Below are 23,011 nucleotides of genomic sequence, written 5' to 3'. Positions count from 1 at the left end.
CGGCGAGTGGAACATGCAGGTGCCCTAAGAAGGCCAGACGTGCCACTTGAGGGTCACTTGTGTTACAAAGTGCTCTACATTCTGTTACAGGCAGTGCCAAAATAGTTCCATTTGTCTGGCATGTGTCAAATATGACAAGAACTAGCGGAGTCACTGCGGCTCGACTTCAGCCAGAGTCAACAAACAGCCTGGAAGAACATAAAGAGTTTTGACTGAGGTGAAGTCAGGCGAGGCGACGTTACAAGAGTGACTAACAACTTTCTCTCAGGTTCCCTGAAAAAGCACAGATGACTTTGACCATCTATTGACTGTTGATTCAGTCTCAGTTTTACTGCATGATCACTTTTGTAAATGTCAAACACAACTCAAGATTTCTCACTGCACCAACCCGTCGCACACAAACCATCAAAAGTGTTGTTACGTTTTGAACAGAATAGGGGGCATAGCATTAAATAAAAACGCTGTATTCATTTATTTATTACTCTCATGAGGATCAAAACCTGCATGTGACTCTTTGTTTTGTAGAACACAACAGAAGATATTTTGAGAAATGTCTCTGTGCCCATACAATGGAAGTCAATGGGGTTCAATGTTGTTTGGTCACAAACATTTTTCAAAATATCTTCTGTGTTCTGCAGAAGAAAGAAAGTTATACAGGTTTGCAATGACATGAGGGTGAATAAATGAAAAAAAAATGGGATTAAACTACCTTTGACTTTAAAACTAAATAAATAAACACAATTAAATAAATAATTACAATAATCAGAAAACAAAATAAGTTTGGTCCCTCAAGTAAATGTCAATCACAGAAATGGAACTTTTACATTTGTGTCAAATGATAAACATGAACTGCACATTTTGGTGGCTTTCATGGAAGAACAAGATAAAACAAACTCTTTATTTGTTCAGATCTCTTTATTTTGTTACATAGCTTTATACGGAAGGAAACTGTTTACTGGCTATTTGCGTTACTTTCGTCTCTGTGTGTATGCAAGTTACGGTGAATAATAGGAAACAATGAACCGAAAATGTGACAGATGGTCCCATAAGCCAGTGGTTCTCAAACTTTTTCGTTGTGAGGCCCCCTTTATTGTATAATGCAATGCTCTGCGACCCCCCCCCCCAGTCCCCCCAAATAAAGAATCTTAAACTCAGAATTTTAATTAAACCAAAAACATATTCAGTGATACAATGCTGAAACATTTCTGATGTTTGATTGCATAAAATCTATAAATTTCTATATTTCATAAAATGCCACAAAATCCGTGGCCCCCCTGCATCCATCTTGGGGGCCCCCTGTTTGAGAACCACTGCTGTAAGCATTTACTACAATAAGCACTCTTCTGATAGTGTATGAGGTCCTGAAGGACCAATGTCATGCAAAGTTGATTTCCAACCCTAATCCAACACACCATCCTGTCATTGTCAAATAATCCTGAAGACTTCGATTATCTTTTTCGGGTGTGTTGGGTTAGATTTAGAGCTAAACTCCGAAGGACACCGGCCCTCCATTATTTACTAATCTAGGTCAAGACCATCTATTCCTTACAACCATGTCAATGTACAATTAGATTTAACCAAGCAGGACATTCTCCTTATTCAACATGTTGCTTCTTGTACAACATCGCATTCAACAACTCAGTTATTTGACAGGAGTGTTGCACCAGGACCAACAAAAATGTTAGGATCATGTCCTCGTTGGATAAATCAAACGAAGCACCATTACACCACAATTAATGAAAATATACATAAACATCCTGCTTGATTCTACACGTACACATTATAAATATATTTTAACAAAAATAAAGCATCTTTCCATAACTGTCTCAAACACATCTTTGCTATCACCTAGCTTTGCGATAGGCTGTAAAATATGTGTGAAACGGAGAGTGTGAGAGAATGGTATGGATAATGTTTGTACATGGAAGAGGAGGAGTCCTTGTTACGCCGGACACAGAGAGGTTAAGATAGAGATCACATACATAAATACTTTTTTCTGGTACTGAATTAGAGTTCACCTTCTTCTGGATATACTCAAGTCTTTTTTGTTCGTGGACATGCTATTGAAGTCTTTAGAAGGACGATAGGTTGTAGAGGCACATTGGAAATAACAATTTCAATGTTCTGGACCCAGGAAGACTAATGCAGGGATGCAAACAGCAAAGTTATATGACAACTGGAGTGCTTCGTCCAAACATCCCTTTATTTGTTATTCCTTTTTTTGAAGCTCCTTGAATCCGTCCCTCGTGGGCATGTATATTCCGGCTCGAGTGGATCCGATCCCAAGCGTGCGTGGTCTCTCGAAACGTAGTGTTCTTCATTTACATCATTGACCTCTTATGTGAGTCGACAAAGAAACGATACAAATGTCTTGTTTGTCAGTTTCGTTTCTGCCCAGTGTGTGACCACTAAACTGAATACATATCTCGTTGTCTTCAGTGTTTGACATCCTAGCAGGATTATAAAAGCACCTTTGGTGTTGTTTTTGTCTTGACGTTCCTCTGGAAACAGTATCTATACAGTGATGCATCAGAGGTCAAAGTCCCAGTGCTGCTGGAGCGCTTCGAAGCCACCTATGTCCTTCGATCAAACGTTTAATGCAGTTTCATCTCATGTCCACTAGAGGGAGAAAAACGAGACGGGTTAAGTATCGCACGTTGTTTCCAAGTAAAAAAGCAATTTTCTTTAGTAAGACATGCCAGTTGTGTTTGAGTGATGCGCATCCACCGCACAGTGATTTTAAAGTATTATTAGACAGATTCAGTGCACATTTCAGAAAAAAACAGAAAGAATGAGTCATGTGAAAAGTACAATCTTAGTGATCAAGTTCACCAAAAAAATTCACATATCTTCGTACGAACAATCAAACATTTTAGCTCTGGTCCAAAATCTAGAGGGCCTCCGACACTTTGAGACATTATAGCCACACTGTTGAGGCTAACTTTGCTAACTTTGCTAAAGTGGTAAAGGGTGTTAGCATGCTTAAAGCAGCTTTACTTGCTACTTGTGAATGTTGTTCGAAATGTGTCACTTTTCAGATTGAATTTCATTTAGGACACTTATAAGGCAGCTCACTAGATTTTAGAACAAAGCTACTTATATACACACAGTGATTTCAGCAAACAAACAATCCCATGCAGCAAAGCAAAAGCACACGTTGCTCTTTTTCAGTGTTGCGTGATACTGATTGGACAACTCTCTCACTCTCTCTCCCCAGTGATTGGTTAAGTTTCCAGGGGTTTTACCTGCAGGATATTTTGGTCCGCTGTGAGTTAGGAAACGTTTACTTTTTATTGAATGTCCTTGTTGATCTGTGCTGCCACCGCTTGCTTTCGGTGTTTCCGTTTTTTACCATTTTTTACTTTGCGAGGGCCTGGAAACACAAATTGGGAGTGCAAGCGGATGATGGAGAGTGTGTGGTTCAGAGGGAGGAAAGAAGAGAAAAAAGAATTTTATGGCCTCTATAAGACTGCATTTGCACTTTAAAAATGACACGGGACGAGAAACTTTACCCTAAAGGACATACACTTTAACCCGTTTCACACACCCGCGGTCTTTCTCATCCACCCAAATGCATCATTGCTTCAACATGGACAACAAAGTAAAACACGAGCACGCACAAGCGCTGACGTCAACAACAGGTGTGTTTGCCTTTGGCGGCAGCACAATGCAACAGGCCGGTGAAAGCACACTCCATAGTCACAAGTTTACTGAAGATCATGCCATTCTGTGTGTGTGTGCGTTGTATACCTGTGTCTGCTTCCACATGCTCCGTCACATGATGCTGTGATGTGCACACGCATTCCAGATGATCCTCTAACCTGATGAGCACCTCCTTCAATTTCGCTTTCTTACGGGATGCGAACTCTACCTTTGCCACCTGGAGGAAGAGAGAAACAGATTTGCAATGGGTTATTATAAAGATCACCATGTATTTATATTTTGTATACCTTACAAATGCTATACACTTCTATTGTACCTTAAGAAGGTATAGCATGCACAGCTAAGTAGCTGTCAAATGGTGAGATGCAACCACGGAAAATTGTCGAACAATTCCTGGGCAAAAAGCCCAAACAGTTAAATGTTCCACAGTTCACGCCCCATTGCGCCAAACTTACTGTAACTCGAAATAAGCATTTTGCCGGAAACAGAGGTTGACTCATGTCTTTTATTGTGCTAATTTTAATGCAACCAAGTCTCTATTTTCTCTCTAACCATCACTTTCTCTCTCAGTCTGTTTGGCTGTTGCTTGGGTGTCTGGAAAGTTTTCAGAGCGAGCGGATATCTGATCTGATCTTTTGTGCCCGTTTTAGTTCTTATTTTGCTATTTGAAATGAAATATTAATTATATTAACGGAATCACTCAGATCATCAGTATACAGTGTGTTGCATTCTGCATGTTGGTCTTCAAAACAGGTTTCAGAACTAACTTCACTTGTTTAGCTGACCCACTTCGCCAACTGTTATAGCCGAAGATCACTTAGGGAATCAAGTCTCTGAACTTCAAAAAAAAGAAGAAAATGAGACATTTTTCATCCTTAGACAGGTAGTTTCACTGAAGGAGAGATTTTTAGAGAGAGGTTGGTTGGCACTTGGTTTGCAGAAAAGTTTACGTAACCATTTCTCTCCATTCGGTCTTAAAGGGCCATCTAGTGGTGAGGTTGGGAATTGCAACCAACGGCTCAATCCACTCCTCCCTTTCGAAGCACTACGGAGGCTGACACAGAACTAAGATGTCGTCACATTTTCGCTTCCTTGACAAAGGAGATAACCCAATTACGAAAACGCACTTTGTAGCGCAGTTTGTCCGTTTAGGGCTACTGTAGAAACAACATGGCGACTTCCATGTAAGGAGACCCTTGTATGTAAATAGAAATAGCTCATTCTAAAATCATAAAATCAGAACGCTTCATTGTGTAAGGTCTTTATACACCTCTGAAGACATTATGTAGATTATATTGCTTTTTCTGTCAAAAGATCCTCCTCCAAAAAATAACACACTGGACCTTTAAGTTACTATCTGATGATTCTGTTCTGAAGTTCATTCATTTTTGAGTGTCACATGCATTTTAAGACAAAGGTTAACTCTGACACATGCCTACCCCTTCCAGACAAACAAATGAATAAAGACCAGTCAGGGTTGGAAAGTCTTGTGTTTCTTTTGTTCACTTCATAGTTGCAGCTTAAACGTTTGTTGGAAATGTTCATCAAGGCGTCCGCCCAATGGAACAGATTATTATCACAACTGTTGCACAGAGGAAGAGTTCTGGAATAAACTGGCTGTGAATCCACCTCGCCTGCCCTCATAAAGCCTGAAGAATGAACACACAGGTAAACACTTTGGACTTTCTTCCTTCCGTCTGCCACTGAACGCTAGATGAACGTCCTCTGCTGTTATGACAGCTACTTTCCCACACACTTCCACATACACACGCTCACAAATAAAAAAAAATGTGATGTGGATGGGTCCCATCCATAAAATCCCACAGCGGACACAATCACAAACTTTAAACGCATTACTCACCAAAAGCAAATAGCTCTCTGTCTACCACGCAAGTGTAAATATTGGTTTAGCATTATGGGATGTGACAAAACACTTTCAAGACAGAAACAAACAGAGTGTGACAATGAAGGTGGGGAGGGAAAGAGAAAGTGAAGCAGGACAGTTTCCCTGTCAACCCTGTTACTGGTTTATACCCCCGTGTCTCTGTTAGGTCGCCCATCTCTCCCCCCCTCGGACATTCTTGGCTCGGTTATATTTACAGAGCCGAGTCTAAAACAGCCCATGGCGTGCAAGAATGTCTTGCAACGGAGGCTGAAGGGTGACAGACACGGATGGTGTTGAGGACGATCGGGGGGTTGGTGGAAGTTCATCGAAGGGTCATAATATGAAAGAAGAACCCCCAGATCTCTCAGCGCCATCCTTTTCTGCCCCCCATCCCAACATTTCTATTGAAACTCTTGCTCTACAGACTTTGTCGAAGCCAGCCAAGATTTCGGCTGAACTTCACATATGCTTTGCTCGCAAGCCCCGTGTTGCTTAGGAGGTCCTCGGAGCTCTTTTTATAAATCACTGTGCTTTACGCCGCAACCAAAATCCCGGCTAATGGTGTGATATCTGATCCAACCACAACTCCCCGTAACAGAGAGAGAGAGAGAGAGAGAGAGAGAGAAATCCACCCCAACCCCCTATTGTCGCCCCGCGCTCTGTGAGGACCATTGTCCCAGGTCGAGATAATTGGCACTGGGATTTCCCTGCAAAAAAGACAGAAGAAGAAAGAGTGAGAGCGCTGAAGGAAAACGCAGAGAGGTGCATCATGGGTAATTAGCATGAGCACAATAGAAAATAAATGTGATGGCGAGTTTTGCTGCACATCTGTCAGTGGGTGAATTTGACAAAATGCGAAACACGGGTGTAGAAAGAAAGTGGGGGGGCAAAAGAGCAAGGTCCAATAGCAGATGACTGGTGGGGCGGCCTGAAAGAAAGAGGGGTGTGGGGAGCAAGTGTTCTTATTCAACCAGTGACAAAAAGAGCCCGAGTGACTCACAAGAGAACGAGATGCTGGGAGGGAGGAAAATAAAGGGAAACTTTTGTCTCATGACCTGCACGTCTAGAATTACCAGAGGAAAATCTCTGTTGTGAACGCGCCGGCACTCAGACAATTACTGAGATGAGGAGAAAAATCTGCTTTTTGTCATAGTCCTTTACAAACACCAGCAGAAACATCTTAGCGTGAGAAGATGGAAAGAACACAAAATGATAGATATGACAGCAATTACACACACATGCTAAGAAAACCAAACATGGAAGATGTTGGAGGAACGGAGAGCGAGAAAAACTACATTTTGCATGTAAAACGGTCTAAAGAAAGAAAACCTCTTTCAAAGAGTGTGTGGGTCAAAATCAATTCTTCTTTCTATTAAATGTAAATCCTTGATCACTCAACAAGACTTCCACGTTATAACTCCATTCAGCACTATTGATGTTTGCGTCACAGCCGGCCCTCGTGTCCTCACCGGCCGGGGCCATTTGAGGGTCTTCAGCGCCCAGAAAGCACCCTCTCAAAACACCTCCGGCTTCCAGTGCCAATATAAACCATGTCTAATTTCCTTCCATACCAGCCTCTAAAGAAGGCATCTAAATCCAGCTCATCCAAACTCATAAACACTTTCTATTTAAACCACATAACACGCCGTATCCCTGCGCCCGCAGGTTTTAATAGCTCCCGCAAACATTCCGAATCAGGAATATCCTCAGTTAGTCTCTTCATTCCCGATGAACAGCGGTGTGCTGGATTTAGTAAGTTTAGCACTCATATCAGCAGCGATGAAAGTAAAATAAACAACACTCACACGCTCGCTGCTCCTGCCAACGTGACTATATCTAGATATTCCTACTTCAAGGAAACCACCGCTGCCTTGTTCATTGTTGAAGTCTGATCAATTTCCCAGCTGGTCCAGAGATCCGAAAAAGATATAATGCCTTAAACCTTCAAAGCAAACCATGTGAAGATTTTATTTCAGATTCAAATGCTTTGACCTAAAAGCATTAGTTAATGGGATAGTTCGCCCAAAAAGGAAAATTGTGTCATCGTTTACTCACCCTCTTGACATTTTAAACCTGTGTGACTTTCTTCTGCAAAACACAAAAGAAGACATTTTGAAGAAATGTTGGTGACCAAAAATTCGGCCCCCATTGACTTCTATTGTATGAACACAAAACCAATGCAAGTCAACGGCTTTAGTTTACCAACGTTCTTCAAAATATCTTCTTTTGTGTTCTGCAGGTTTTAAACGACAAGAGAGTGAGTAAATGATGACAGAATCCTTTTTTGGGTGAACGTCCCTTTAAAAAAACTATTTGTTTAAAGGGCCAAACTATAGATTTATCCAAATTATTTTTTTTCTTTTGGAAGCAAAACCTCTATATTTCCCCCCCTCTTTCTCTCTCTCTCTCTCTCAGATTTTAACATGCTATTATTGTTACTGTCCCTTTAAGACTGATCTCTGTCATGTTTGGATAACCTGTAGGCATTCTTGCATTATTTACACGTTGTTGATCAGGAAGGGCAGGTTTCATGAATAGTTCATAAAAAATCTGTGAAAATGTGTTATATGTTAAAAAAAAGAAAATCCCGTCCCCTTCACCTCTGTGTTAACAGGAGTTTCTCACACACGGCAGCTCTGAATCTCTTCACTGTAACATGAGTTTATACTGTCGGCTGTCCAATTTCTTGCAGCGATCTGGAACAGCACCTGTTGTTGTAGTACTGTGTGATTATGTTTGCATGTGTGAGAGTATTTGAGTTCTGGGAAAACCATCAGTACTGTACACCAGGAGAGAGAGACAGAAGGGGAAGTGAGGTGAACCAGAGATGTATCGAAGTCACACATCATTGGTGAGCGCTATAGACTTTAACGAAACGGGTTGTACGCATCCCCCCAGGCTTTCGGTGTAGATTTATTAAATATTTTGGTTAATGTGATAAAGTAGAAAGGAGCTGTACGTGCACGACTGGAAAATAGCTGCCCGGAGGCTTTACCACGATGACTATATGTGAACGAACACATGCTGAGCGCCTTACATAACTCCAATGCTACAATGAGAGAGAGAAAGAGAGAGATAGAGAGAGGGAGAGAGGGAGAGAGGGAGAGAGAGAGAGAGCGGGAGAGAGAGAGAGAGGGAGAGAGAGAGGGAGAGAGAGAGGGAGAGAGAGAGAGAGAGCTTGAATATGCTACTCGTTTAATTCCATGGCATCGTCTGACACTTTTATTATACCACACTACCTTCACAGTACTTTTTTGTAAGAGTATATTTTGAGCACTTATATAACCAAAATTGCCGCCCTGTTATGCGTTTCTCTCTAACGGATGCCACCCGACCAAACCAAAACGTCCTTAAAACTGCCCGAGTCCCGAATATTAACGAGGGTTTTTAATATCTGTATTTACCCAGCCAAAAATAAGAGCGACCACAGCGCTGAGATCGCCGTTCGATCCCGAGCTTCGGGCTCTTTGCGAGAGACACAAAAACAGCACACAGCTATTCTGAGGCCTGAAGCGTTTTCTCTGTGTGCTGGAGGGGCACAGAGGGGCCGAAACACCCCAACTGAGCTCCACGACTGATGTGAAAGGGAAGGAAGAGTGGATGTCGGTCTGAACTGTGTTCAGTTCAACGGGCCGTGACATGACTACTGAATGTTTGGAATTTCTTGGCTCACATGCGTCGGTGACCTCACATTAACCACCAATCAAAATCCTCTCACGCACAATCAAATAAAGAAGCGCGATCATCGTGATTTGCTTTTGATGCGCTCCAAAATATGGACCAACGATAGCGTGACTTTTCATTCATGCAATGTGAAACCAAATTCTGACATGAACTTTAAAGTCTTACCGATGCTCCTCTTGCGTCTGTGGGACAGTTGAAGACTCTTCAGATCTGAGGAAGCCGGATGGTGATGGTTCTTGTGATGGTGTCTGTGTTTGACCTCCTCGATCACTTCATTTCCAGCACCTGAATGAAACACAGGTTATCCAGATTACTTTCAACGAACAGACAGAAATCACGTTTTCCCCATTAAAGCCGGGATGAATTCACAATGAGGCTATTGAAAGTCTCCAGCAGATGCCCTGCAGCATATAGAGACGGAATGAGACGGCTGCTGTACGGCTACACCAAAGCATGATATAATTTCCTTCTTCAGAAGTATTCAGAAACTCATTTGTCAAGCAACAATGGCCGCTTTATGCGGCAGCTTAATTGGAAAAGTGACTTTAATGGATTTCTGGAGGAACTGTGTCATGGTTATGGTTACCGAGTTTGTATTTATGTGCAACGTACGACTGACACGAATGTGAACTCCTGACAACCTCTAGAACGGCTCCGCCGCTGGGACCAATGAGTTAGTCGAGCGTTTCGCAACTGTTTAAAGAGGCGGCTCTGCACATCGCTTCTGTATAAAGTCAATTCACTATTTTAAGGGACAGTTCACCCAAAACTGAAAATTCTGTCATCATTTACTCACCCTCGAGTTGTTCCAAATCTGTATATATTACAGATTACTAGAATTTGTAGACACTAGACACTGATAAAAAAAAGACATGTATAGACTAAATGCACTGTAAGTCGCTTTGGATAAAAGCGTCTGCCAAATGCATAAATGTAAATTTGTTACATGTTACATTTGTTTACAAACAGTTCTTGGCCACCATTGACTACCATAGTAGGTAAAATTACTTTATAATTTGTTTTGTTCTGTTGAACACAAAAGAAGATGTTTTGAAGAATGTATGAAAGCAAACAGTTCTGGGGCACTATTGACAACCATTGTCATTTTTCCTACTATGGTAGTCAATGGTGACCAAGAACTATTTGGTTAGAAGCATTCTTCCAAATATATTTCTCTGTGTTCATCAGCACAAAGACATTCATACAGATTTGGAACCACGTGCAAAACGCGAGCCCCTATTTGCGCAAAAGACGCGAAATGTGAATCGCCCCTTAATAATGCAGTTTTTATTTATGTTGTTTCATAACAGAGGGAAGTGTGTCATTTATCTCAATTACGGTTATCATAATTTACAAAAACAAAGATGAAAACTAGCATTGAAACTAAAAAAAACACTGAGAAAGAACACCTAAATGTGTCTGTATTTATTATTTTTTCAGTGTCTATTTCTACATACCGGTCCAACAGAATCTCACGCAATTCCTTAATATTTTACGAGTCGGCTCATTTATATGAATTTGTACAAATGTCATTCGCACGTCTTTGATTTGGTCTGATGGTTAGGTAGGGGTGGAGTTTCATTGTTGTTCGTATGTTTTTGTACAGTTCACATTATTATCCATTTTGTATAATACTTATGAATTCCTGTGGGATCAGACTCTATAGTTCAGGTTCAACAACCGCTGCGATCTTTATCTGCTATTGTTTTATTGAGATTTGAGTTCAGTTCACTTTTAACCAGGCGTGCACTGCAGTTAAACATCAAACTATCTACTATATGTGCCAGAGGAACTGCACCCAGATCTGAACGATGAGGGTGGGTCTGTCAAGAATGCAGAGAGAGAGAGAGAGAGAGGGAGGGAGAGAGAGAGAGAGAGAGAGAGAGAGAGAGAGAGAGAAGGCAGGTGTTGACTACAAGCCAACAAAAACATGAAGAACGATAAAAGTAGAAGGAGTGCATTAACCTAAACATGAGGCAAGAGAAAAGGTAAGAGACTAGAAGAAAAGACTAAAGGAGTATTAGAAGACTATTAGAAAGATAAAGAGAGAGAGGGAGAGAGTCTAGTAAGTGTTTGTCATCTCATTATCGGTTGTTATGATCCACACCCAGCAGTGTCTCCCTTTGAAACCAGCTTATCACTGCAATGAACCAAAGTACAGCAGACACACAAACACACGTCCACATTTCGCCTATTTACAGTCTGTCTTTTTATACGGCGTTTCTAAACAGCAGCGGCCTGTCCGGGTCTGTTCTTTTTTTAGGATGAGAAGGAAAAACTGGCAAGGTAAATAGATCTCTTAAGAGTATTTGCTCGAATATCCACCGCCATCGCTGGAAAGAAACACATCATTCTTGTCTATCCCTGTGCTGGAAAAGCACACAGGACCAGCGTTTCTATTCATTTTATGCGGAAAAATGCTATACAATACACTGAACGTCCATTCAGAAGATTGTGGAATAAACGAACAGGTAAACAAATAAGGAAGTAAAAATGTGGCTCTCTGTGGTCTATGGCACGCGTCAGAAACAAACACCATGGTAGAGACTAGACTTGTGTCTCCCAGTATTTCTACATAAATACATAAAACAAATATAAAAATTGTGTTTTCAAACAGCAGTTTGATGTAAGCAGTGACCCAAACCGTATGGAATCAAGCCCACAATGCAATGCACCTGACTATGGCTGCAAGCAGCGAGCTAGTAATTCATCCAGAGCACCTCTTCAATTTGTCAAATATTATCAACAATAATTATGCACACTTATATAAAGATATACACAATGAAGATATTTATAAAAATGTGTGAGTTCAAGAGGGCGTGGCACTGAAGTGGGTGTGGCTACAGGCTGGATTTTATTTCCTGAGATGGTTTTGCAGTATGTACAGTATGTGTCTTTACATGACTTATTTGGGCCTGCTGTCTTGTTTACCATCCGCTCATCATTTTCTCTTTCTAGATTGATAGATCTGACATGATCCTGAGAACAAATGAAGTTTGTAGATGCTTTACCTTGACAGTACGGTGGTGTTTTTTGGACGGGTGACAGCGCATGCTGCCGGTGTTGCAGCAGCCCGTGCAGCGCTTCACCTCCACGCACGGAGGCCATATTAGGAAGTTTGCAGCCGTGGGATCCACTTGACTGCGAGGGATCTCGTAGATCACCATCCGTGTCTTGCACATGGCTGGCACCGCCTCCTCTACTGCACATAACAAATGACCGCTTGTCAATGTGTGTGAATAAATGAACATATTATATCAACACTAGAACGTAAAGAATAAAGATGTAATGGTACAATGTATTCTGATCCAAAAAACTACAATATGTAATGTAGAGCTGGTAACTTTTTATTGATATGACATCTGTTTAATCCTATTGAATGAGCTTCTAACATGTAACCTGCATCAACATATATTTTTTCATTTTTTGGGCTTTTATAGCTTGAGTTTTTCTATCTTTCATTATTTACATTACTGATAAAGCTTGGTTATTTGCTGTGGCCAACCTGTTAATTATTATATTTTTTGTATTAATTTATCATTTTTATTAATTTACATACAGAAGGTTCAATCAAACCTTAAATGTTATCAATTCAATAACAAACTGAATGTATAACCAGAAATGTTATCATATATTGGTAATGATTCGAAAAGAAATCATATTGTGCATTTAAATGTTTTAATATATTTTCTTTAGTTATATTTTTATATATTCTTTAATATATATATTTGTATATATTTATTATATTTAAATATTTTGATTCTCTTATAATAGTCACCCCATTGTTGTGTAGAGCAGTGGTTCTCAAACTGTTTTGTTGTAAGGCCCCCTTTGTGTAGAGTGCATTGCTATGCGGCCCCCCAAATAAAGACGTATAATCTTAAACTTAAAATTTTAATTAAACCAAGAAAATATTTAGTTAAACAATGCTAAAACATCAATTCTTTTGGTTGGTGGTGTTGTTTTTCTGATGTTTGATTGCACAAAATGTATGATAAATATCTATATTTCTAAAATGCCACAAAATCTGTGGCCCCCTGGAACCATCTTGGCGCCCCCGAGGAGGCCACGGCCCCCAGTTTGAGAACCACTGGTGTAGAGTATCGAATCATAAGTAAAGAATATTGTAAATTCATGAGTTTCCTTTAATAATTAATAAGTAAAATATAATTATAAAAAAGTATAATTACAAACAACACAATGAAAATATGAATATACAGTAATTAATATTTTTCATATACATCATGAAAAACTCTCATTTTGTCATTATTTGATGTCACTTTCAAAAAAGTACCATGATATTACCATGTTTTATTGTTCTTTAAAGTACATTCGACCACATTTGTAAATGGCAGGATTCTTGAATATGCTACTCGTTTAATTCCATGGCATCGTCTGACACTTTTATTATACCACACTACCTTCACAGTACTTTTTTGTAAGAGTATATTTTGAGCACTTATATAACCAAAATTGCCGCCCTGTTATGCGTTTCTCTCTAACGGATGCCACCCGACCAAACCAAAACGTCCTTAAAACTGCCCGAGTCCCGAATATTAACGAGGGTTTTTAATATCTGTATTTACCCAGCCAAAAATAAGAGCGACCACAGCGCTGAGATCGCCGTTCGATCCCGAGCTTCGGGCTCTTTGCGAGAGACACAAAAACAGCACACAGCTATTCTGAGGCCTGAAGCGTTTTCTCTGTGTGCTGGAGGGGCACAGAGGGGCCGAAACACCCCAACTGAGCTCCACGACTGATGTGAAAGGGAAGGAAGAGTGGATGTCGGTCTGAACTGTGTTCAGTTCAACGGGCCGTGACATGACTACTGAATGTTTGGAATTTCTTGGCTCACATGCGTCGGTGACCTCACATTAACCACCAATCAAAATCCTCTCACGCACAATCAAATAAAGAAGCGCGATCATCGTGATTTGCTTTTGATGCGCTCCAAAATATGGACCAACGATAGCGTGACTTTTCATTCATGCAATGTGAAACCAAATTCTGACATGAACTTTAAAGTCTTACCGATGCTCCTCTTGCGTCTGTGGGACAGTTGAAGACTCTTCAGATCTGAGGAAGCCGGATGGTGATGGTTCTTGTGATGGTGTCTGTGTTTGACCTCCTCGATCACTTCATTTCCAGCACCTGAATGAAACACAGGTTATCCAGATTACTTTCAACGAACAGACAGAAATCACGTTTTCCCCATTAAAGCCGGGATGAATTCACAATGAGGCTATTGAAAGTCTCCAGCAGATGCCCTGCAGCATATAGAGACGGAATGAGACGGCTGCTGTACGGCTACACCAAAGCATGATATAATTTCCTTCTTCAGAAGTATTCAGAAACTCATTTGTCAAGCAACAATGGCCGCTTTATGCGGCAGCTTAATTGGAAAAGTGACTTTAATGGATTTCTGGAGGAACTGTGTCATGGTTATGGTTACCGAGTTTGTATTTATGTGCAACGTACGACTGACACGAATGTGAACTCCTGACAACCTCTAGAACGGCTCCGCCGCTGGGACCAATGAGTTAGTCGAGCGTTTCGCAACTGTTTAAAGAGGCGGCTCTGCACATCGCTTCTGTATAAAGTCAATTCACTATTTTAAGGGACAGTTCACCCAAAACTGAAAATTCTGTCATCATTTACTCACCCTCGAGTTGTTCCAAATCTGTATATATTACAGATTACTAGAATTTGTAGACACTAGACACTGATAAAAAAAAGACATGTATAGACTAAATGCACTGTAAGTCGCTTTGGATAAAAGCGTCTGCCAAATGCATAAATGTAAATTTGTTACATGTTACATTTGTTTACAAACAGTTCTTGGCCACCATTGACTACCATAGTAGGTAAAATTACTTTATAATTTGTTTTGTTCTGTTGAACACAAAAGAAGATGTTTTGAAGAATGTATGAAAGCAAACAGTTCTGGGGCACTATTGACAACCATTGTCATTTTTCCTACTATGGTAGTCAATGGTGACCAAGAACTATTTGGTTAGAAGCATTCTTCCAAATATATTTCTCTGTGTTCATCAGCACAAAGACATTCATACAGATTTGGAACCACGTGCAAAACGCGAGCCCCTATTTGCGCAAAAGACGCGAAATGTGAATCGCCCCTTAATAATGCAGTTTTTATTTATGTTGTTTCATAACAGAGGGAAGTGTGTCATTTATCTCAATTACGGTTATCATAATTTACAAAAACAAAGATGAAAACTAGCATTGAAACTAAAAAAAACACTGAGAAAGAACACCTAAATGTGTCTGTATTTATTATTTTTTCAGTGTCTATTTCTACATACCGGTCCAACAGAATCTCACGCAATTCCTTAATATTTTACGAGTCGGCTCATTTATATGAATTTGTACAAATGTCATTCGCACGTCTTTGATTTGGTCTGATGGTTAGGTAGGGGTGGAGTTTCATTGTTGTTCGTATGTTTTTGTACAGTTCACATTATTATCCATTTTGTATAATACTTATGAATTCCTGTGGGATCAGACTCTATAGTTCAGGTTCAACAACCGCTGCGATCTTTATCTGCTATTGTTTTATTGAGATTTGAGTTCAGTTCACTTTTAACCAGGCGTGCACTGCAGTTAAACATCAAACTATCTACTATATGTGCCAGAGGAACTGCACCCAGATCTGAACGATGAGGGTGGGTCTGTCAAGAATGCAGAGAGAGAGAGAGAGAGAGGGAGGGAGAGAGAGAGAGAGAGAGAGAGAGAGAGAGAGAGAGAGAGAGAGAGAGAGAGAGAGAGAGGGAGAGAGAGAGAGAGAGAGAGAGAGAGAGAGAGAGAGAGAGAGAGAGAGAGAGAGAGAGAGAGAGAGAGAGAGAGAGAGAGAGAGAGAGAGAGAGAGAGAGAGAGAGAGAGAGAGAGAGAGAGAGAGAGAGAGGGAGAGAGAACGGGGAATAAGAGGTAGAGCTAGCGACGCCAGAGGAGCCGAGAAGAAAGAAACCAGAGAGAGAGAGGACCAGAGAAGAGAGAGAGAAAGAAGAGAAGAAGAGAGGATTCAGAAGAGGCAGAGAGAAGAGAGGAGATGAAGGGAGAGGGGGAAGAGAGAAAGGCGAGGAGAACGAGACGAGAGAGGAGGAAGAAGAGAGAGGGAGAGAGAGAGAGAAAGGAGAGAGAGAAGAGAGAGAGAAGAGAAGAGAGAGGAGAAGAGAGAGAGGGAGCGGAGGCGAGAGAGAGAGAGAGAGGAAGAGAGAGAGAAGAGGAGAGGAAGGATGAGAGGAGAGAGAGAGAGAGGAAGAGAGGAGCAGAAGAGAGAGAGAGAGAGGACGAGAAGGCAGAGAGCAGAGAGAGGCCAGAGGGGAGAGAGGAGAGAGGAGAGGAGGTGAGACGCAGAGATGGGGAGAGGAGACCGAAGAGAGAGAGAAGAGAGGGAGAGAGAGAGAGAGGCAGAGAGGAGAGAGAGAGGAGAATGTAGAGACGAGGGAGAGAGAGAGAGTGAGTGGGGCGAGAGAAGAGAAGAGAGAGAGAGAGAAGAAAGAGGGAGAGAGGAGGAGAGAGGCGAGAAGAGGAGAGGAGAGAGGGAGGAAGGAGAGGAGAAGAGAAAGGAGAGAGAGAGAGAGGAGAGAGAGAGAGAGAGGAGATGAGAGAGAGAGGGAGAGAGGGAGGGAGAGAGAGAGAGAGAGAGAGAGAGGGAGAGAGGGAGGGAGAGAGAGAGAGAGAAAACACACTCTCTGAACTTAAAAGACTGCATGACCACACGCAGTTCTGAAGCAGGAAACACAAGTGACATGTAAACAAAAGCCCTCTTCTGTTCTGTGTCTCTAGCTCATCTCATCTTTCCTACCAAATGGAAAGCCATTGTTTTTAGCTGTTTTCAGACCCATTCAAACACTAAGCGTTGACCCACACGGAGAGCCAGTTCAGCATTTGATCCTGCAAAACATGCCTTATCTCATGTTCACATCGAACCTCAGTGTCAGTCTGTCAAACTCGAGAACTTTCTTCTTTTAAACTCAAAAACAACACAAAAAGAATCAGGGTGCCACAGTCGGTGTTTAAAAAAAAAAGTTAATTGACTTAGCCTCACGTTGTTTCAACCTCACGTGTACAAGCGCACATGAAATTTAAGATCTGATGCTCACACAAAGGTAAAACATGACCTCAGAAGACTTGGAATATAGTGATACATACTCAACAGTATTAACATAATGAGTAGATTTGGGAAATAAAACCATCCCAGAGGTCGTCCTTTCATTGCTCAAAAGTTGCGTTTCATTTAAGTATCGCCTTAGTCTCAGATGTTTCTTCTAAAATTGTTTTAAAAAGAAACGATTGAAACAACTGTTTCAATGCATAAAGAGAACGGAGGTGTAAAATGAATGTAAAATCATTTGGATTCGGGTAAATCTGATGTGAAATGTTTGCGTTCGTATCGATATCTTCAATAACATTGACTTAGGTTTGGAGACTTGACAAATCTGAGCTCAGTTCGAGATCTCTTCTATAACTCCATAATGGAGATACTTGTGAGATTTCGGACTCTTTGTCTCTTGAGAAATATCTGAGACGCAGGAGACTTTAAGGGACAGTTCATCCAAAAAGGAAAAATCTGTCATCATTTACTCACCCTCAGGTTGTTTCAAACCTGTAAAAATCTCTTTGTTCCAATGATTACAGAGAAGGAAATTTGGAAGAATGTTAGCAATGTTCAGTTCTGGGACATCAGCCACTACCATAGTAGGAAAAAAAATATTGTAATTGTTTTATTCTGTTGAACACATAATGAGATATTTTGAAGAATTTAGGACAATAAAGAGTTCTCGGGCACCTTTGACTACCATTTAATTCTTCCTACTATGATAGTCAATGATGTCCCGGAACTGAAAATGACTCACATTCTTCCAAATATCTATCTTTGTGTTCATCGGAACAAAGTAATGTATACAGGTATGAAATTACATGAACATAAGTAAATTATGACAGAATTTTCATTTTTGGATGTCTAGGATAAATAATTGAGATAATAAAGAGATCCCATCTGTGGTTTTTTCTTGCTTATGTAAAGGCACATATACATGTATGTTAACGCTACTTTCACGGCATGGAAAGTGACTTTTTAAAGGAATAGTTCACCCAAAAATGAAAATTCTGTCATCGTTACAATGTGTCATCGTTACTCACCCTCACATTGTTCCAAGCCTGTACAAAATGTTCGTCGTTCTGCTGAACGCAAACAAAGATATTTGGAAGAATGTTTGTAAACCAAGAGTTCTGGGGCACCATTGACTACTACAGTATAGTAGGGAAAAATCTACTATAGTAGTCAATGGTGCCCCAGAACTGTTTCCTCTCCCACATTCTTTAAATGATCTTCTTTTGCGTTATACATAAAGAACCGTATACAGGTTTGGAACAACTCGAGGGTGAATAAATGATGACAGAATTTACATTTTTGGGTGAACTGCCCCTTTAAGAAGCAGCTTAAGGATAGGTAAATGAACCAACCCCAACTATTTCTTTTCCCCTCAAACGCTATAAAACAGACACGTTGTCATTAAGTGTCATTTGGCAGGTGATTTTTCTGCACATTAGTCTACGCTGCTTTAATAACAGGCTCGATCTTCCAGCAGCTACCTGACGTTTCATGAACCCTCCTCACAATCGCACAATGCTGATGAAAGCATTCTTCTAGCAACTGTAAAATTGCCAGGTCCAAACCTATAATCTTTACATTACCGACGCTAGGCCCACCAAAACTCTTTACACATCACTCATGAAGGACTTCAGCTGCACCTTTCTCTCCGCATCTAAGGCCCTCCCTGTCCGTGCTTTCTCCGAACGTAGTACAAAAGAGAACATTAGCCCTCCTTCACGGATTGACAGCTGTCCTTTCATCGAGCCAAAAGACGCTCCTCCATCTGTGCGGATGTGAAAGCGCAGGGCGACAGGAGAGGTAGACAGATGGGCCGATAGAGAAGTTAAAAGGCTGCTGGGCGGCGCGGAACAAGCGCGGCCCGTTCCAGGTGAGCGGTGAGGTCACGCGCCGTGACTTCACTGAAAGAGAGACACCGTTTCCTGACTAAATCACTGTCGCTGCCATCCTGACCTCTCATTATACGTCCATTAGCGGGAGATACCTATCTGCTCCTTCCTCCTCTCATCACACGCTCCTCTTATGGACAGTTGACAAGGTTAGCGGTCTGATATGAAGAACAACAGCCTGTTACTGCTTCCTAAATCAGACTAATCCGGAAAACAGATTGGACAGAAAATGACATCAACAACACGAGCGATGTGCATAAACGCCGGTGATGTCAGCAGAGCCATGCAGAAGAATCTTTCGTGCAGGTTGTGAGAACAGTAATGAAGAAGAAAAGACACTTGCTCGAAATTAAGTCTAAATAAACTGTTTATAATCTGTTTATATACAGCTGCGGAAATAATTGAGCGAATATTCCAAATTTTCATCTACTCATCATTTCTAGGTGCAATTTTAACAAAGTCAAACCTCAGGAGTGACAAAGTCATCCAACAGCAATGTGAACGACTGAAAGCAGGACAAGATAACAATCACGGTTATCGCATGAATTTTCGTTTTTTTACTTTTCGCAAATACAAATATTACTGTTGTATTGTTTGAAAGTAAATATGAACTTGCTTTCTTTGCAGTATTTGAGGTCGAAAAAATACAGAGAGTTATTTTCACCCGTTTCTCCAGTTTTCATTTTCTGCAAATCAATGCAATTAGAAGCAATATTTTCATTTGGCAGAAATATGTATAGTAGTTCACAGAATGAAAATAACACCTATAATAATAATAATATACCTATACACAGTCAATTCAGTAAAACTGAAAATCATTTTGAAATGGTCTTTTAATTTTTCCGCGGCTGTACATACTTTCATCTGAATGTTGATTTTTTTAAGGAAAAGAAACGACTTTTTAAGCTTCATATAGCCAAGCACGTCTCTGTCTTCACTTGATTGACATGTGATGACTTCAGACGGTCTGCCTTACTTTAAAGTGCACTTGCCAACTGCAACAAAGATCTAAAATACACCATCAGTGGCGTCGGTCATCTTTTACTGGTCTTAGCCTGTCTGTCAAACAGCCTGATTTATGACAGCAGTAATATTTAGTAACTACAGCACTATCTGAGAATTTGCGTTATGAACTTCATGCGCATTCCATTTTGAACACATAAAAGAACAGCATTTCACTGAAAACACAACAGACGGATTACAAAAATATTTATTTCTTGTTCCATGTTATCGAGTGATGAACCCACTGCAAATATCACACATGCAACCAACCAAAATGTCTAAATGTAACAGCAATGATAGGAGTTTATCTATCAGAGCTTCTTGAGTTTGATATATTACGAGTGCCTGTGCAACTCGGGACAGCTCATGTAAGTGAGCCCTGTAATATTATCCTTAAACTTTATCTTAGGGTAAAGAAAGGCAGAAGAGACTTCAACATCTACCTGTAAACCACATTTCCCTCCTGTACTTTACAGTCAGCGCACTCTTCCATCATTCAATGCCCCGAGGACTTTACAGCAAACACATTCAGTCTGCAGCAGAAGCATGCATTTATGACATGTGCAGACACACGGTTATCATAATTCTTTCCCCGTTCACCCGTCCCCCCTGTTCACCTATCACACCTATGGTCTCACCACAGAAACCAGACGGGTTACAGTCATACCCCAAATTATACCGTCTTGTGTTTTTTGTTTGTGTAATTACCGGTAATTCTCCTGTAAATGAAATTACAGTGGGCAAATGAAACCACTTGAGGACAGCTTAAGTGTAGGAAAACTCGGCCGCAGCAAATCTTCCAGTTGGCTGTGACGCAAGTATGGACATTAGATACATGCGTCGCTCTTAATACAAACAATCTAAAAAGAGCTGTTCATGGCCCTCCGCCCATCGGCCGGCATTAACCTTTAAATTGTTTCTGGCCGCTCAGAAAGCGCCATACAGCCTATTTCATGAGATGTATGCAATGCGCTCGGACCAGCTTAGCAACTGGGACAAACACCTGTAAATAGCCGTGTCAGGGAGCCCACGAGATTAGTTATTGAACAAAGTCCAGGGAGGTGTCATGAAAACAATGAACAGAGTTTACCTGGGGAATTTACCTCCAGTAGCCGCTGGAGGTCGCTGATGCTGTTGATTTCGCTGTGAGACAGTCTGTCTATGAAGTCTTGTGGGATTGCGAATTCCTTCTAGGAAAATAAAAACAAAAAAGATGAAATAAAAACATAACGGGATTTTATAAAGGCGGTATGACGCAATGGGACATAGGCCTATATTAGAACCCAGTGACGCGCGCGTCGGGGTGTTGCGGCTGCGCGCACAGGTGCATCAGTGCGCTCGCAGCAGTAACGAGGCAATTTTTCCACTTTCACAAAACCGAAGTTTTTCCTAGTCGCTCGAACAATTAGGTAACGTCACAGTGCATAACTTTTCTCGCGAATTTCGTCATCACGTGTTCACACGCAGTCACAGATGTACTTTACATGTACGCGCCTGGATCGAGGGGCCGAGTATAAAAAAGTTGGGACGCGCACGCCAGTTTTAAAATGCGTTAAGATGCATTAACTAAGATAGATACATTTGTTTAACAACCATTTAAGGAAACAAATACAACTGACCTCATTACAAGTCGTAACGCGGTGACATGTAGGCTAGTCATGTAAAATTATGTTAAAACCGAACATTAACGATATTTTGAGATGGATTATTACTCTGCTACATTAAATACAATCTCTAGGATGGATTAGGGCAATTTTGCATGGATTGCTCAATGCCTAACAAGATTTTGCGAGATGTTTGGCACTTTACCTCAGCAGCTGCTGGCAGGAGGTGCGACGTGAGGAGCAGAAAGCAGCAAAATAAGGTTCTCATCTCCATCCAATGTCAGTTTTCCACCCAGAAAGAAAAATGAACACTGTAGGAGCCTTGGAGTCGCTCCTGAGCGCGAGGAGTCCAGAAACATACCTCGAGGAGATCTCCCTTGAAACGAGCCCAACCACCAGACCAGGTCTATAGAGGAGAATCCAGTCTCCTGGTACTAGACCTGCTGCTGATCCAATGCGTCCTGTATTGGATCTTAAAATGGACTTGAAGAATTGAACTTGCAAAAAGTCGTCATGGTTGTGCAAGCCCTAAGAATCCAAATTAACTTTTTCGAATCGCCCAAATCAACATATAGATTATAATTCCAATGCAATAACGTTATGATTTATAAATAAGACCAACAAGTACAAGTTTCAAATAAAATATCGTTTTTTTTTTCAAAGCAACTATAGCTTCTTGACTACATAAACCACGTTTTGCTGTCCATGCACTTCGTATAGAGCTCAAAAGAGAAGCAGTTCGTCAGTCGTGCAAAAATCCCAGGTTAGTATCCACGAATAAAGCAGCCCAGAAAGAGAGGAGAAAGTCTCGTTGCGCTCACTAAGGTCCGCGCACTGAATGCTGTCTCACGCGCTTCTGATGTGCGGAATATATGCGCCTCCCCTAGCGCTCCGGTAATCACCGATCAGCGCGCGAGCAGCCGGTTGGCTGGGGCTGCGTTTGAAATTTAACCCTTCAACCCCTCAGATGAGTTACTTCATACAATGAGCTGTTGAACAACTCCCCTTACGATGAGGTTTCGGGATTTTCGTGAACTAATGAGTACTTTCTTTAAAACTTATTTTTTTTTAAAAATGAATATTTATATCCAGAAATATAGTATCATAACACACTAGCATATCCAAAAAGACATGCCCGTTCCACTTTGTA

At 41.0% G+C, this 23,011-nt stretch overlaps 1 protein-coding gene across 2 annotated transcripts; it reads right to left on the bottom strand.

Annotated features, from left to right (window-relative positions):
• Window positions 1-987: 987 nt before the first annotated feature.
• Window positions 988-22,769, bottom strand: pdgfab (platelet-derived growth factor alpha polypeptide b). Of its 2 annotated transcripts, XM_057347211.1 has the most exons (7): window positions 22,067-22,769; window positions 21,348-21,447; window positions 14,264-14,383; window positions 12,244-12,434; window positions 3,751-3,880; window positions 3,246-3,373; window positions 988-2,619 (listed from the first exon to the last, which is right to left on the bottom strand). In XM_057347211.1, exons 1-6 carry the CDS (start codon window positions 22,133-22,135, stop codon window positions 3,291-3,293), a joined length of 693 nt encoding a protein of 230 aa, XP_057203194.1. In that variant the 5' UTR covers window positions 22,136-22,769; the 3' UTR covers window positions 988-2,619; window positions 3,246-3,290. The 2 variants fall into 2 exon arrangements, with proteins under 2 accessions (XP_057203194.1, XP_057203195.1); XM_057347212.1 differs by lacking the exon at window positions 3,246-3,373 and having other exon boundaries at window positions 22,067-22,766.
• Window positions 22,770-23,011: the final 242 nt, after the last annotated feature.

The sequence above is a fragment of the Triplophysa rosa genome, linkage group LG11 (genome assembly GCF_024868665.1).
Source record: "Triplophysa rosa linkage group LG11, Trosa_1v2, whole genome shotgun sequence".
Lineage (NCBI taxonomy): Eukaryota > Metazoa > Chordata > Actinopteri > Cypriniformes > Nemacheilidae > Triplophysa > Triplophysa rosa.
The sequence above is the reverse complement of the archived record's forward strand: the minus strand, read 5'-3'. Positions and strand labels throughout refer to the sequence as shown.

What these genes read in the sequence shown, in the direction of transcription:
- pdgfab (XM_057347211.1), bottom strand. Translation starts at nt 22,135, where the DNA reads ATGGAGATGAGAACCTTATTTTGCTGCTTTCTGCTCCTCACGTCGCAC. An exon ending in ACTGGAGGTAAATTCCCCAG is followed by an intron (nt 14,384 to 21,347) that starts GTAAACTCTGTT and finishes TGTTTCATTCAG; the next exon opens with GTGCTGGAAATGAAGTGATC. An exon ending in GCATGTGGAAGCAGACACAG is followed by an intron (nt 3,374 to 3,750) that starts GTATACAACGCA and finishes TTGTGTTTCCAG; the next exon opens with GCCCTCGCAAAGTAAAAAAT.